Genomic DNA, 14,434 nt, shown 5'->3' on the forward strand with positions numbered 1-14,434 from the left:
ACGTCATACTTTCATCACCTTTGCTAGTAGTCATCATCATGAATCAAGTCGACAATCTACTGGTAAATCCTTTTTAAATCCTTCATATGAAGAGAAATAAGGAAGATAAATTATAGATAGAAACGTATTGGAAATTTGGAAATTGGAAATTGCAAATTCAACAGTAAGTGGTTTGGAAGGAATCAGTGACAGTGGCTAACTACAAACATTGCAATGCAATCACTAGCCTGCTGTACAGTGGAGTGGCTGTGTGGTCCCAAATCTGGGTTTAAGGGGCTCTTTACCAAGTTAAAATTATAAACATTCAACATTGGTCATGCTGTCAATTTAGCATGATTTGTGCCGTGCTAAAAATAGCTGTTAACTCGGAACTTCGAAAACTTCACTTCAGTGAGTTCAAGAAAACTGGGAAAAAATATGTATTGAATGGAATTGTAAATCCGTCCTTTCTAGAGCTAAGACCTGAAGATCAAGGCCGTCATCATATAATATATGCCATTTAGCAGACGCTTTTATCCAAAGCGACTTACAGTCATGTGTGCATACATTCTACGTATGGGTGGTCCCGGGGATTGAACCCACTACCCTGGCGTTACAAGCGCCATGCTCTACCAACTGAGCTACAGAAGGACCACATCATGATTCAACCTTGTTTTTTTTCCCAGTTGTCTTCAAAGCTCCATAAATCCAGAGAATGCCAGGCTTTGACGACAAATTTTGCCCATGACGGACCACCCTGCCCACCTTCCTGTTCATGTGAGAACAGCACAACGAGGTGAGTCCAAAAATGCCTTGTATGCTGCTGCATAAATTATGTAATATGCCAGGGAGATGTGTACACTGTAGCTAAGAATGTAATACTAAGTGTATGTTGTGTAGTAAGATGTTAGTAGCCCATGTGTCTTACCCTAAGAATTTGGTCTATTTACCCCTCTTAATTTCACCTACTGTTCTGACTTGGTGGTGCACATGTAGCCTATAGCCTGTTTAAGAGGCATGTAATCATTGAATATTGTAAGAGCTTTCATTGTCTGCTTTTATGCCCCCTTTACTTATTCTACATTTCTGACTTGGTGTACAGGAAGAATACTGTAAGAACGGCCCATGTTCTGAATTCTGTCGCTGTACATTTCAAAAGTGCTAAACAAATAGTTATATTGACTATGTCTGTCCGAGCTCGCTCAATAATGTCTTCATCAAAATTACGGATTGCCTCTTATCCGCTTGTCGTCCCATTATGCCATAGTTTGTACATTTCAATTGTCATTAGAAACAACATTTCTTTAAGCAAGTCAGCCATATCAGCTATGTTTTTTTAAAGGCACTAAATGAGGCTGAAGGAACTGTTTTGCTGCCAGACAAGGTTCTGCTGATAGCCAGGTGTTGCAGTGGTAAGATGTTGGGACAGCTTTATGTAGGCCATTTGTGGGCACCGTTTGTCACTGTTATGGTGCAACTAATGTAATGTAATGTATTGTTTAGTGTTGTGTTGTGTTGTGTAGTGGATATGCTGGAATGCACACCACTTTTTTTGTTGCCCCACCAAGATTTATATGGAAAAATCGACACTGGGTGGCGCCAAAGCAGCGGGCAGTAAACCTATCTCACTGAGCTCACTTCCGTTAATTCTTTATTCGACAGTCGCATGCATCCGTCTCCATTTTCAACAGGCAAAGCGCCGCGACAGGAGCACCCAGCCGCCCTCGTCAGCAGCCGTGCGGTAACAGCGAGAGCAATACATGCGAAGCAGCGAAATTAATCTGCACGAATAAGTGGATATTCACGCACTGATTACATCATTTTACTGGACTATTTATTCTACTGTTGTTGTTTATGTTTTCTATCCACCCGAAGTTTGTTTGTAATTGCCCAATTCGCATTTCTAACTGATTTCCAACTCAAAATGGAGAATCAAGAAGGCAAATATCTCCCGGAGCTCCTCGCGGAGAAAGACAGTCTGGACGTGTCATTTACGCACGCGATGAAACTTTTATCTGCAGGTAAAAACAAATGTCATTAGCAACATTTTGCCGCGTCCTTCGTTCAAAAGGATGTATATTTTATGGATAGCGATACGTTTTTGTTGTTGTTTTGTGCGTTTTGAAAAGGACGCACCCTGGCTGGATTGTGTGCACCAAACGGGACGGGTAGAGCGGTTCTGTAAAACAACACATCCTTTCATAGCCTTTCTACGACCCGTCACCACACCGCAGTTCGGCTACAGTGTGACACGTGATCTAGACACGGTTTTAGCAAGCGTTGGAAACTAATGGTTGAATGGGAACCAATTCTAGTCGAGTTTGCGAACTTTCCCTTTCTGAAATAGCGAACTCACTTGAAAATGCGCAAGAAGTAGCCTAACCGAACTCGAACGAGAGGGAGTATGATAGGATGCTCTCGGGTCTTTTTTGTTGTTGTCTGGCAGATACAGTACAGCCCTTTATTGTGTGTGTGTGTGTGTGGTATAGTAGGTCACAGTAAATCACTATCACCAAAACTGAAACGTATGTTTGCTGTTCTCTGGTTGGTAGGCCTAAAATATAGTTTATTTTGGATAGAAATAATGATATTCAGAGCTGGATGTAGGTCACTTTGACATGTGTATAACCAGTTGTCGTTTATTTTGTATAGCCTACTATTGAAGCGAAAGTTGTGAGCGTGGAAAAGACAACTAGGCTACGTTTTTTTGTAAGAGCTTCAATTTGATACATTATAACTTGTGCGTCGATATGTTGACACGTTGTAACTGCGTGTGTAACAATATTTGTATCGCCACAGTGTAAGAATGTATGGTAGCGTTTGTCTGCAAAAACACGTGTCTTGTTCCTATTCGGTCAGTGATAGACGCTATGTGTTTATGGGCCGGTTTCCTGGACACCGTTGATGTCTAGTCCTGGACCAAAAAATGACCTTCAATGGACATTCCTCATTGAAATTACAATAGGTTTTAGTCCAGGCCTGCGCTTAATTTGTGTTTTGGAAACCCGCCCCTTCTGTTGAATCAGACGATCAAAATATTACAGATAAGACGTTGAAAGGTTTTTGTCCGGAGAAGCACAGCAGTGAGTTGTTAAACGTATCCGGAAGGTGTATAGCCACGACTTCCAGCTGGATCTGACTCTTTTTCCATGATGAAATATGTTTTCTCCATAGGTCCTTTCCAACCATGTGTTTCTCATTACAACACGGACCTTCTGGAATTAAAATCTAGCACTGGCACTCGAGCCTACCATTTGATGGGGGTGCGGATCTAGTTTTATAGATAATTGTGTAGCCGGATGGCCTGAATTGTGAGAGAGAAAAAAAGCGCTAGTCAGTCATTTCCTAAATTGTGTGCGTGTGTTGTTGGGACGCGTGTGCAACACTATCAATACCAGTCAGTGTCTTTTGTGATCACACATGAAGGCGTGCTTCTTCATTGCTGCTAGATAAATGTATCGCAGTGAATCACAATGCAACCTGGAAATGCCAGGTTAAATCAGCCCGACGCCGTGTTTGATGTTACTGACCTCGATAAAGATAATCTGTCACGAGCTCATCCCAAAGACCCAGACTGGGACCCGGATGTGACTTTATCCTGTCACCTTTTAAAAATGTAAATGTCAACCAAATGCTGTCTGAACGATATGGCTATATACATGCCTACTATACAGGCTGTATGACCGGTGTAAAACAGGTTGCAGAAGTTAGCTACTGTATATCTCACCGTGGAACCTTTGTCCAGACTTTATAATCATTCAGATTGTAGTGCTAGATATGACTAGCATGCTACAGAGCCTGTACATGACTGTAGTAGTGTTGTGACTGGCTGGATAAGTACAGAACAATAGATGCATAGTGGCACATGGTTCAATGTAGTGTGCAGCACAGCAGCCACCCAGACACAGCAGCCACCCAGACACAGCAGCCACCCAGACACAGCAGCCACCCAGACACAGCAGCCACCCAGACACAGCAGCCACCCAGACACAGCTGCTAACATACCTCTGGCTCCCAGCTGGTAGTGTAGTTGACACGTTTGCATGTGGCATGTTGAGACACTGTCATCGCAGGGAGTGAGGCGGCGGTCCGAAATGAATGGCGTTGTACTGTACTATAGACTTTAAGGCTCTTGCATGGCTGTATGACTTCTAACAAGTCAATGGTCTGGCAATTAGAGGTGCAATATGCAGGAAATAGCTCTGCCATTTCCTGGTTGCAAAACTTGGACTAGTTTAGATAAACTGAAATTATTTGACCAAAAAAAAAAAAACATCTAGTATAGTGTGTAGAGAATCATTGTACCATCTTAACCGCTGTGATAAATATTTTCAACGACCAAAAATTCTTACATTTTCAGCTGTTTGGAGCTGATGTACAAAATTGAAAGTAAAAGTAAGAATAAGAGAGCATAGAAATATCTCACATAGATCGTATCTACAGATCTATCACTCGCATTTCTATGTGAATTTGGTCAGGTCGCCCCCCCCCCCCCCCCCAAAAAAATGACCTATTGCGGCTTTCATGTTTTCACAGTAATTACATTAAATGGTATCTAAATTGTTATAACATAGTAAGATTTCGTGTGAGAATGAATTTAATTCTCCCTTGTAGAAATCGAGAGAATCCAGAAAGGTGAACCCAAGAAGGACGGAGGAGACGCGTATCTGGACCTTTTCACCGTCAAGAATATCAAACTGAAGGAACGAGTGCTCATACCCGTCAAACAGTATCCGAGGGTAAGCCTTCCACCTCTCTCTTTTCCCCTTCATTCACCCGTCAAACAGTATCCGAGGGTAAGCCTTCCACCTCTCTCTTCCCCTTCATTCACCCGTCAAACAGTATCCGAGGGTAAGCCTTCCACCCCTCTCTCTTCCCCTTCATTCACCCGTCAAACAGTATCCCAGGGTAAGCCTTCCACCTCTCTCTTTTCCCCTTCATTCACCCGTCAAACAGTATCCGAGGGTAAGCCTTCCACCTCTCTCTTTTCCCTTCATTCACCCGTCAAACAGTATCCGAGGGTAAGCCTTCCACCCCTCTCTCCCCTTCATTCACCCGTCAAACAGTATCCCAGGGTAAGCCTTCCACCTCTCTCTTTTCCCCTTCATTCACCCGTCAAACAGTATCCGAGGGTAAGCCTTCCACCCCTCTCTTTCCCCTTCATTCACCCGTCAAACAGTATCCCAGGGTAAGCCTTCCACCCCTCTCTTCCCCTTCATTCACCCGTCAAACAGTATCCGAGGGTAAGCCTTCCACCTCTCTTTTTCCCCTTCATTCACCCGTCAAACAGTATCCGAGGGTAAGCCTTCCACCCCTCTCTTTTCCCCTTCATTCACCCGTCAAACAGTATCCGAGGGTAAGCCTTCCACCCCTCTCTTTTCCCCTTCATTCACCCATCAAACAGTATCCGAGGGTAAGCCTTCCACCCCTCTCTTTTCCCCTTCATTCACCCGTCAAACAGTATCCGAGGGTAAGCCTTCCACCTCTCTCTTTTCCCCTTCATTCACCCGTCAAACAGTATCCGAGGGTAAGCCTTCCACCTCTCTCTTCCCCTTCATTCACCCGTCAAACAGTATCCCAGGGTAAGCCTTCCACCCCTCTCTCTTCCCCTTCATTCACCCGTCAAACAGTATCCGAGGGTAAGCCTTCCACCTCTCTCTTTTCCCCTTCATTCACCCGTCAAACAGTATCCGAGGGTAAGCCTTCCACCCCTCTTTTTCCCCTTCATTCACCCGTCAAACAGTATCCGAGGGTAAGCCTTCCACCCCTCTCTTTTCCCCTTCATTCACCCGTCAAACAGTATCCGAGGGTAAGCCTTCCACCTCTCTCTTTCCCCTTCATTCACCCGTCAAACAGTATCCGAGGGTAAGCCTTCCACCCCTCTCTTTTCCCCTTCATTCACCCGTCAAACAGTATCCGAGGGTAAGCCTTCCACCTCTCTCTCTTCCCCTTCATTCACCCGTCAAACAGTATCCCAGGGTAAGCCTTCCACCTCTCTCTTTTCCCCTTCATTCACCCGTCAAACAGTATCCGAGGGTAAGCCTTCCACCTCTCTCTTCCCCTTCATTCACCCGTCAAACAGTATCCGAGGGTAAGCCTTCCACCCCTCTCTCTTCCCCTTCATTCACCCGTCAAACAGTATCCCAGGGTAAGCCTTCCACCTCTCTCTTTTCCCCTTCATTCACCCGTCAAACAGTATCCGAGGGTAAGCCTTCCACCTCTCTCTTCCCCTTCATTCACCCGTCAAACAGTATCCGAGGGTAAGCCTTCCACCCCTCTCTCTTCCCCTTCATTCACCCGTCAAACAGTATCCCAGGGTAAGCCTTCCACCTCTCTCTTTTCCCCTTCATTCACCCGTCAAACAGTATCCGAGGGTAAGCCTTCCACCCCTCTCTCTTCCCCTTCATTCACCCGTCAAACAGTATCCGAGGGTAAGCCTTCCACCCCTCTCTTTTCCCCTTCATTCACCCGTCAAACAGTATCCGAGGGTAAGCCTTCCACCTCTCTCTTTTCCCCTTAATTCACCCGTCAAACAGTATCCGAGGGTAAGCCTTCCACCCCTCTCTTTTCCCCTTCATTCACCCGTCAAACAGTATCCGAGGGTAAGCCTTCCACCCCTCTCTTTTCCCCTTCATTCACCCATCAAACAGTATCCGAGGGTAAGCCTTCCACCCCTCTCTTTTCCCCTTCATTCACCCGTCAAACAGTATCCGAGGGTAAGCCTTCCACCTCTCTCTTTTCCCCTTCATTCACCCGTCAAACAGTATCCGAGGGTAAGCCTTCCACCTCTCTCTTCCCCTTCATTCACCCGTCAAACAGTATCCCAGGGTAAGCCTTCCACCCCTCTCTTTCCCCTTCATTCACCCGTCAAACAGTATCCGAGGGTAAGCCTTCCACCTCTCTCTTTTCCCCTTCATTCACCCGTCAAACAGTATCCGAGGGTAAGCCTTCCACCTCTCTCTTTTCCCCTTCATTCACCCGTCAAACAGTATCCGAGGGTAAGCCTTCCACCCCTCTCTTTTCCCCTTCATTCACCCGTCAAACAGTATCCGAGGGTAAGCCTTCCACCTCTCTCTCTTCCCCTTCATTCACCCGTCAAACAGTATCCGAGGGTAAGCCTTCCACCCTCTCTTTTCCCCTTCATTCACCCGTCAAACAGTATCCGAGGGTAAGCCTTCCACCTCTCTCTTTTCCCCTTCATTCACCCGTCAAACAGTATCCCAGGGTAAGCCTTCCACCTCTCTCTCTTCCCCTTCATTCACCCGTCAAACAGTATCCGAGGGTAAGCCTTCTACCTATCTTTTCCCCTTCATTCACCCATCAAACAGTATCCCAGGGTAAGCCTTCCACCCCTCTCTTTTCCCCTTCATTCACCCGTCAAACAGTATCCGAGGGTAAGCCTTCCACCTCTCTCTTTTCCCCTTCATTCACCCGTCAAACAGTATCCGAGGGTAAGCCTTCCACCTCTCTCTTTTCCCCTTCATTCACCCATCAAACAGTATCCGAGGGTAAGCCTTCCACCCCTCTCTTTTCCCCTTCATTCACCCATCAAACAGTATCCGAGGGTAAGCCTTCCACCCCTCTCTTTTCCCCTTCATTCACCCGTCAAACAGTATCCGAGGGTAAGCCTTCCACCCCTCTCTTTTCCCCTTCATTCACCCATCAAACAGTATCCGAGGGTAAGCCTTCCACCTCTCTTTTCCCCTTCATTCAGCAGCAGGGCTTGAAATGCATGGGTGACTGGGGGGGGGGATCAAACAGTATCCGAGGGTAAGCCTTCCACCTCTCTCTTCCCCTTCATTCACCCATCAAACAGTATCCGAGGGTAAGCCTTCCACCCCTCTTTTCCCCTTCATTCAGCAGCAGGGCTTGAAATGCATGGGTGACTGGGGGGGGGGATCAAACAGTATCCGAGGGTAAGCCTTCCACCTCTCTCTTCCCCTTCATTCACCCATCAAACAGTATCTGAGGGTAAGCCTTCTACCCCTCTTTTCCCCTTCATTCAGCAGCAGGGCTTGAAATGCATGGGTGACTGGGGGGGGGGATCAAACAGTATCCGAGGGTAAGCCTTCCACCTCTCTCTTCCCCTTCATTCACCCATCAAACAGTATCTGAGGGTAAGCCTTCTACCCCTCTTTTCCCCTTCATTCAGCAGCAGGGCTTGAAATGCATGGGTGACTGGGGGGGTCAAACGAGATTACAGAGTAGGAGTGTCTAAATGTTGGCCAACTTACTATTGTTTGACCCCCCCTCCCCCAAAGTGCCGATACGATATGTATATAGTTCCTCATGATTCTATATGTGATTCGATACTGTGAGTTTACTGCAGTTCAATGTTCCAAACATATTCCTAAAGCCAACACCTCATTTGGCCGCCTTTCGTTCCAGTTCTCTGCTGCCTGTGACTGGAACGAATTGCAAAAATTGCTGAAGTTGGAGACTTTTATCTCCCTCAGCAGATGTTTGAAATTGGTATCTGAGCAGCTAACCAATCGCTGCAGCTGTCCATAGTCTATCGGTAAATAGCCCACCCATTTTTACCTACCTCATCCCCATACTGTTTATATTGATTTACTTTTCTGCTCTTTTGCACACCAGTATCTCTACCTGTACATGACCATTTGATCATTTATCACTCCAGTGTTAATCTGCTAAATTGTAATTATTCGCCTACCTCCTCATGCCTTTTGCACACAATGTATATAGACTCTCTTTTTTTCCTACTGTGTTATTGACTTGTTAATTGTTTACTCCATGTTTAACTCTGTGTTGTCTGTTCACACTGCTATGCTTTATCTTGGCCAGGTCGCAGTTGCAAATGAGAACTTGTTCTCAACTAGCCTACCTGGTTAAATAAAGGTGAAATAAAAAATAAAATAAAATAAATATTGCTCATCATATGTCTGCTGCAGAGGGACAAGAGGAAAAACCAGCTTTAATCAGTCATGGAAATAAAAGTACTGAAAATGAATTGTCTCCCTGTTTAAATGATGGAGAACAAGCTATGAATGAAAAATACTGGAGTTTTAGAGCAGATGTAGCCAACTAGCGCAAAAAACAATAATATTGCAATATTGTCACAACTATACGATACATCGTCAAACATTATTTCCCAATATGTACCTGTATTGATGCCTCCCATCACTAGTAGGCATATGACAAATATGACAAATTTAAGTGTAGTTAAAAGGGGTTCGCCGTGGTTCCTTCCGTGATGAGTAATGTTTTACTTCCTGAGACGGCAGGCTTGTGTAGGCTTCAAAAGCTCTAGGCTTTAGCTTGGTGGACCGATACATTGATGTGTCACATACACGTGTTTAGCAGATGTTATTGTAGGTGTAGTGAAATGCTTGTGTTGCTCCAACAGTGAGGTAATGTCTAACACTTTAACAACAATACACACACAACTCCAAAGAGAATAGACTAAGATACAGTAGAATAGACTAGGATACAGTAGAATAGACTAGGATACAGTAGAATAGACTAGGATACAGTAGAATAGACTAGGATACAGTAGAATAGACTAGGATACAGTAGAATAGACTAGGATACAGTAGAATAGACTAGGATACAGTAGAATAGACTAGGATACAGTAGAATAGACTAGGATACAGTAGAACAGACTAGGATACAGTAGGTGACTCCACTTAGACCAGGGAGACAACTTTCTCTAGACAGGGTTCCTTAAATCAGAGCTTTGATGTCTAGAGTAGTTCTGGTTGTATTTGAGTAAGGTTCCCTAATCGGTCAGAGATTCTGGTCACCCAGGGTCCCAGTTCTGAGTCAGCAGCTGATTAGAAGGAGAGAGAATGAGAATAAGAAGTGTTTTTTTATTATTATGAAATGGATTATTAATCAATTTCCTGGTCCCTTGTTATTTTAAGTAGCACTAAAACTCTATTTATATTTACATGGTAGGCAGAACATTGCACGATGTGTGACCAAGGGCTGCCTGACCACGGGCTGCCTGACCACGGGCTGCCTGACCACGGGCTGCCTGACCACGGGCTGCCTGACCACGGGCTGCCTGACCACGGGCTGCCTGACCACGGGCTGCCTGTGACCACGGGCTGCCTGTGACCACGGGCTGCCTGTGACCACGGGCTGCCTGTGATTACGGGGTGCCTGTGACCACGGGGTGCCTGTGACCACGGGGTGCCTGTGACCACGGGGTGCCTGTGACCACGGGCTGCCTGTGACCACGGGCTGCCTGTGACCACGGGCTGCCTGTGACCACGGGCTGCCTGTGACCACGGGCTGCCTGTGACCACGGGCTGCCTGTGACCACAGGGTGTGGGTGTACAGCCGTTCTACCAGTCTGCGTCATGACATGTTGCGTGGATGAAGGGTGGGTAAAAGACCAAAAACGATACCTTAAAAAAATCCATAAATGCATATTTATTGTGCAATGTTATATATTTTGGCTAAATCAAGGTTTTTCCCCTCCATTATTTTAGGCTATCTGGCCTAGTGCGTAAGCCTAACCTTTAGGTCCTAACTGTACGCATGCGAAATAGCCTACAGTCTAATCGCCAAATAGTTTTGGGAACAGGCAGAATTTTTTTACATCTTTGCTCTGCAAAAGAAGAAGAAATGACAGAGAAATGTATCGACGTCAACTAGATTGAAGCCTTCATTCTATCCCTTTATGACATCATTCATTCTATCCCTTTATGACATCATTCATTCTATCCCTTTATGACATCATTCATTCTATCCCTTTATGACATCATTCATTCTATCCCTTTATGACATCATTCATTCTATCCCTTTATGACATCATTCATTCTATCCCTTTATGACATCATTCATTCTATCCCTTTATGACATCATTCATTCTATCCCTTTATGACATCATGGGGCGGCAGCGTAGCCTAGTGGTTAGAGCGTTGGACTAGTAACCGGAAGGTTGCGAGTTCAAACCCCCGAGCTGACAAGGTACAAATCTGTCGTTCTGCCCCTGAACAGGCAGTTAACCCACTGTTCCCAGGCCGTCATTGAAAATAAGAATGTGTTCTTAACTGACTTGCCAGGTTAAATAAAGGTAAAATAAATAAATAAAAATTCTATCCCTTTATGACATCATTCATTCTATCCCTTTATGACATCATCATCATTCATTGAGCAAGAGTTTATTTAGTTTTCTATAGGGCAACATGTAACGACAGAAGAGAAGCTGCATCTATCTAATTATAGACAAGTTCACTATCAAATAGCCTACCAAAAATGTTGGGAATTCTAAGCGGAAACATCTAATTTAGGCCCCCAAAAATGGGGTACCCCCTGTCAAAAAATGGTGCACCCCCCTGTCAAAAAATGGTGCACCCCCCTGTCAAAAAATGGTGCACCCCCTGTCAAAAAATCGTGCACCCCCTGTCAAAAAACTCGTGCACCCCCTGTCAAAAAATCGTGCACCCCCTGTCAAAAAATCGTGCACCCCCTGTCAAAAAATCATGCACCCCCTGTCAAAAAATCGTGCACCCCCCCCCCCAGTTCTGTCAAAAAATCGTGCACCCCCCCCCCGTCAAAAAATCGTTAATCACCCCCTTGTCAAAAAATCGTGCACCCCCTTTATATGTCAAAATCGTGCACCCCCTTGTCAAAATCGTGCACCCCCTTGTCAAAAAATCGTGCACCCCCTTGTAAAACATCGTGCACCCCTTGTCAAAAAATCGTGCACCCCCCTGTCAAAAAGTAATTTTGCAGTTTCTGACTGTATCCTACAGAGCACGTTCTATATTAGCAGGTCGGGGTCGGGTGTGGACTCTGACTGTATCCTACAGGGGGTGTGGACTCTGACTGTATCCTACAGGGGGTGTGGACTCTGACTGTATCCTACAGGGGTGTGGACTCTGACTGTATCCTACAGGGGTGTCTACTCTGACTGTATCCTACAGGGGTGTCTACTCTGACTGTATCCTACAGGGGTGTGGACTCTGACTGTATCCTACAGGGGTGTTCATTCTATCCCTTTATGACATCATTCATTCTATCCCTTTATGACTCTGACTGTATCCTACAGGGGTGTGGACTCTGACTGTATCCTACAGGGGTGTGGACTCTGACTGTATCCTACAGGGGTGTCTACTCTGACTGTATCCTACAGGGGTGTGGACTCTGACTGTATCCTACAGGGGTGTCTACTCTGACTGTATCCTACAGGGGGTGTGGACTCTGACTGTATCCTACAGGGGGTGTGGACTCTGACTGTATCCTACAGGGGTGTCTACCTGACTGTATCCTTCAGGGGTGTGGACTCTGACTGTATCCTACAGGGGTGTGGACTCTGACTGTATCCTAAGGGGGTGTGGACTCTGACTGTATCCTACAGGGGTGTGGACTCTGACTGTATCCTACAGGGGGTGTGGACTCTGACTGTATCCTACAGGGGTGTCTACTCTGACTGTATCCTACAGGGGTGTGGACTCTGACTGTATCCTACAGGGGTGTCTACTCTGACTGTATCCTACAGGGGTGTGGACTCTGACTGTATCCTACAGGGGTGTGGACTCTGACTGTATCCTACAGGGGTGTCTAAAAATCTGACTGTATCCTACAGGGGTGTGGACTCTGACTGTATCCTACAGGGGGTGTGGACTCTGACTGTATCCTACAGGGGTGTGGACTCTGACTGTATCCTACAGGGGTGTGGACTCTGACTGTATCCTACAGGGGGTGTGGACTCTGACTGTATCCTACAGGGGTGTGGACTCTGACTGTATCCTAAAGGGGTGTGGACTCTGACTGTATCCTACAGGGGTGTGGACTCTGACTGTATCCTACAGGGTGTGGACTCTGACTGTATCCTACAGGGGTGTGGACTCTGACTGTATCCTACAGGGGGTGTGGACTCTGACTGTATCCTACAGGGGGTGTGGACTCTGACTGTATCCTACAGGGGGTGTGGACTCTGACTGTATCCTACAGGGGGTGTGGACTCTGACTGTATCCTACAGGGGGTGTGGACTCTGACTGTATCCTACAGGGGGTGTGGACTCTGACTGTATCCTACAGGGGGTGTGGACTCTGACTTCCACTTAATTACATGTATAGTCGGGCAGTTACGTGTGGGGTTTATTAGCAGTTACGTGTGGGTTATTAGCAGTTATGTGGGTTATTAGCAGTTATGTGGGTTATTAGCAGTTATGTGGGTTATTAGCAGTTACATGGGTTATTAGCAGTTACGTGTGGGTTATTAGCAGTTACGTGTGGGTTATTAGCAGTTACGTGTGGGTTATTAGCAGTTACGTGTGGGTTATTAGCAGTTACGTGTGGGTTATTAGCAGTTACGTGGGTTATTAGCAGTTACGTGTGGGTTATTAGCAGTTACGTGTGGGTGCGGGTGAACCATGCACCACTAATGACCCACACTGAAACACTGTGGTTTATGCAACAAGTACAGAACACACAGCCATATGCTTCCCTGCACACTGGTACACAAGGAACCTCGCAGATATTCTGTGGTCTAAACCTGTCTTGTTTGTCCTGTTTCCAGTTCAACTTTGTGGGGAAGATTCTTGGCCCTCAGGGCAACACAATCAAACGCCTTCAGGAAGAGACTGGGGCCAAGATCTCTGTACTGGGCAAAGGTTCCATGAGGGACAAGGCGAAGGTGAGTGAGCTGATGCACACCTGTTACACTCACCTGGCACGCTACACGCACCTGGCACGCTACACCCACCTGGCACGCTACACCCACCTGGCACGCTACACTCACCTGGCACGCTACACTCACCTGGCACGCTACACTCACCTGGCACGCTACACTCACCTGGCACGCTACACTCACCTGGCACGCTACACCACCTGGCACGCTACACTCACCTGGCACGCTACACTCACCTTTGCACGTTACAGACACCTGGCACGCTACACTCACCTGGCACGCTACACTCACCTGGCACGTTATAGACACCTGGCACGCTACACTCACCTGGCACGCTACACTCACCTGGCACGTTAGACACCTGGCACGTTACACTCACCTGGCACGCTACACACCCACCTGGCACGTTACAGACACCTGGCACGCTACACTCACCTGGCACGCTTCACTCACCTGGCACGTTATAGACACCTGGCACGCTACACTCACCTGGCACGCTACACTCACCTGGCACGCTACACTCACCTTTGCACGTTACAGACACCTGGCACACTACACCCACCTGGCACGCTACACCCACCTGGCACGTTACAGACACCTGGCACGCTACACTCACCTGGCACGCTACACTCACCTGGCACGCTACACTCACCTGGCACGTTACACACACCTGGCACGCTACACTCACCTGGCACGCTACACTCACCTGGCACGTTACAGACACCTGGCACGTTACAGACACCTGGCACGTTACAGACACCTGGCACGTTACAGACACCAGGCACGCTACAGACACCAGGCACGCTACAGACACCTTTGCACGTTACAGACACCTTTGCACGTTACAGA

At 46.7% G+C, this 14,434-nt stretch overlaps 1 protein-coding gene across 3 annotated transcripts in view; it reads left to right on the forward strand.

The window, feature by feature from the left end:
- Positions 1–1,657: 1,657 nt before the first annotated feature.
- LOC124043139 (KH domain-containing, RNA-binding, signal transduction-associated protein 1-like) overlaps positions 1,658–14,434 on the forward strand; it is a 38,686-nt gene continuing 25,909 nt past the window's right edge. For all 3 annotated transcript variants that reach the window (XR_006840275.1, XM_046361370.1, XM_046361371.1), the window contains exons 1-3: positions 1,658–2,000; positions 4,594–4,718; positions 13,475–13,591. Coding sequence is in view for 2 of the 3 variants with exons in the window: in XM_046361370.1 (XP_046217326.1) it covers positions 1,904–2,000; positions 4,594–4,718; positions 13,475–13,591 (339 nt within the window). In the remaining variant the exon portion in view is untranslated. The remainder of the gene's footprint in view (positions 2,001–4,593; positions 4,719–13,474; positions 13,592–14,434) is intronic.

This window comes from Oncorhynchus gorbuscha, linkage group LG09, assembly GCF_021184085.1.
Source record: "Oncorhynchus gorbuscha isolate QuinsamMale2020 ecotype Even-year linkage group LG09, OgorEven_v1.0, whole genome shotgun sequence".
NCBI lineage: Eukaryota > Metazoa > Chordata > Actinopteri > Salmoniformes > Salmonidae > Oncorhynchus > Oncorhynchus gorbuscha.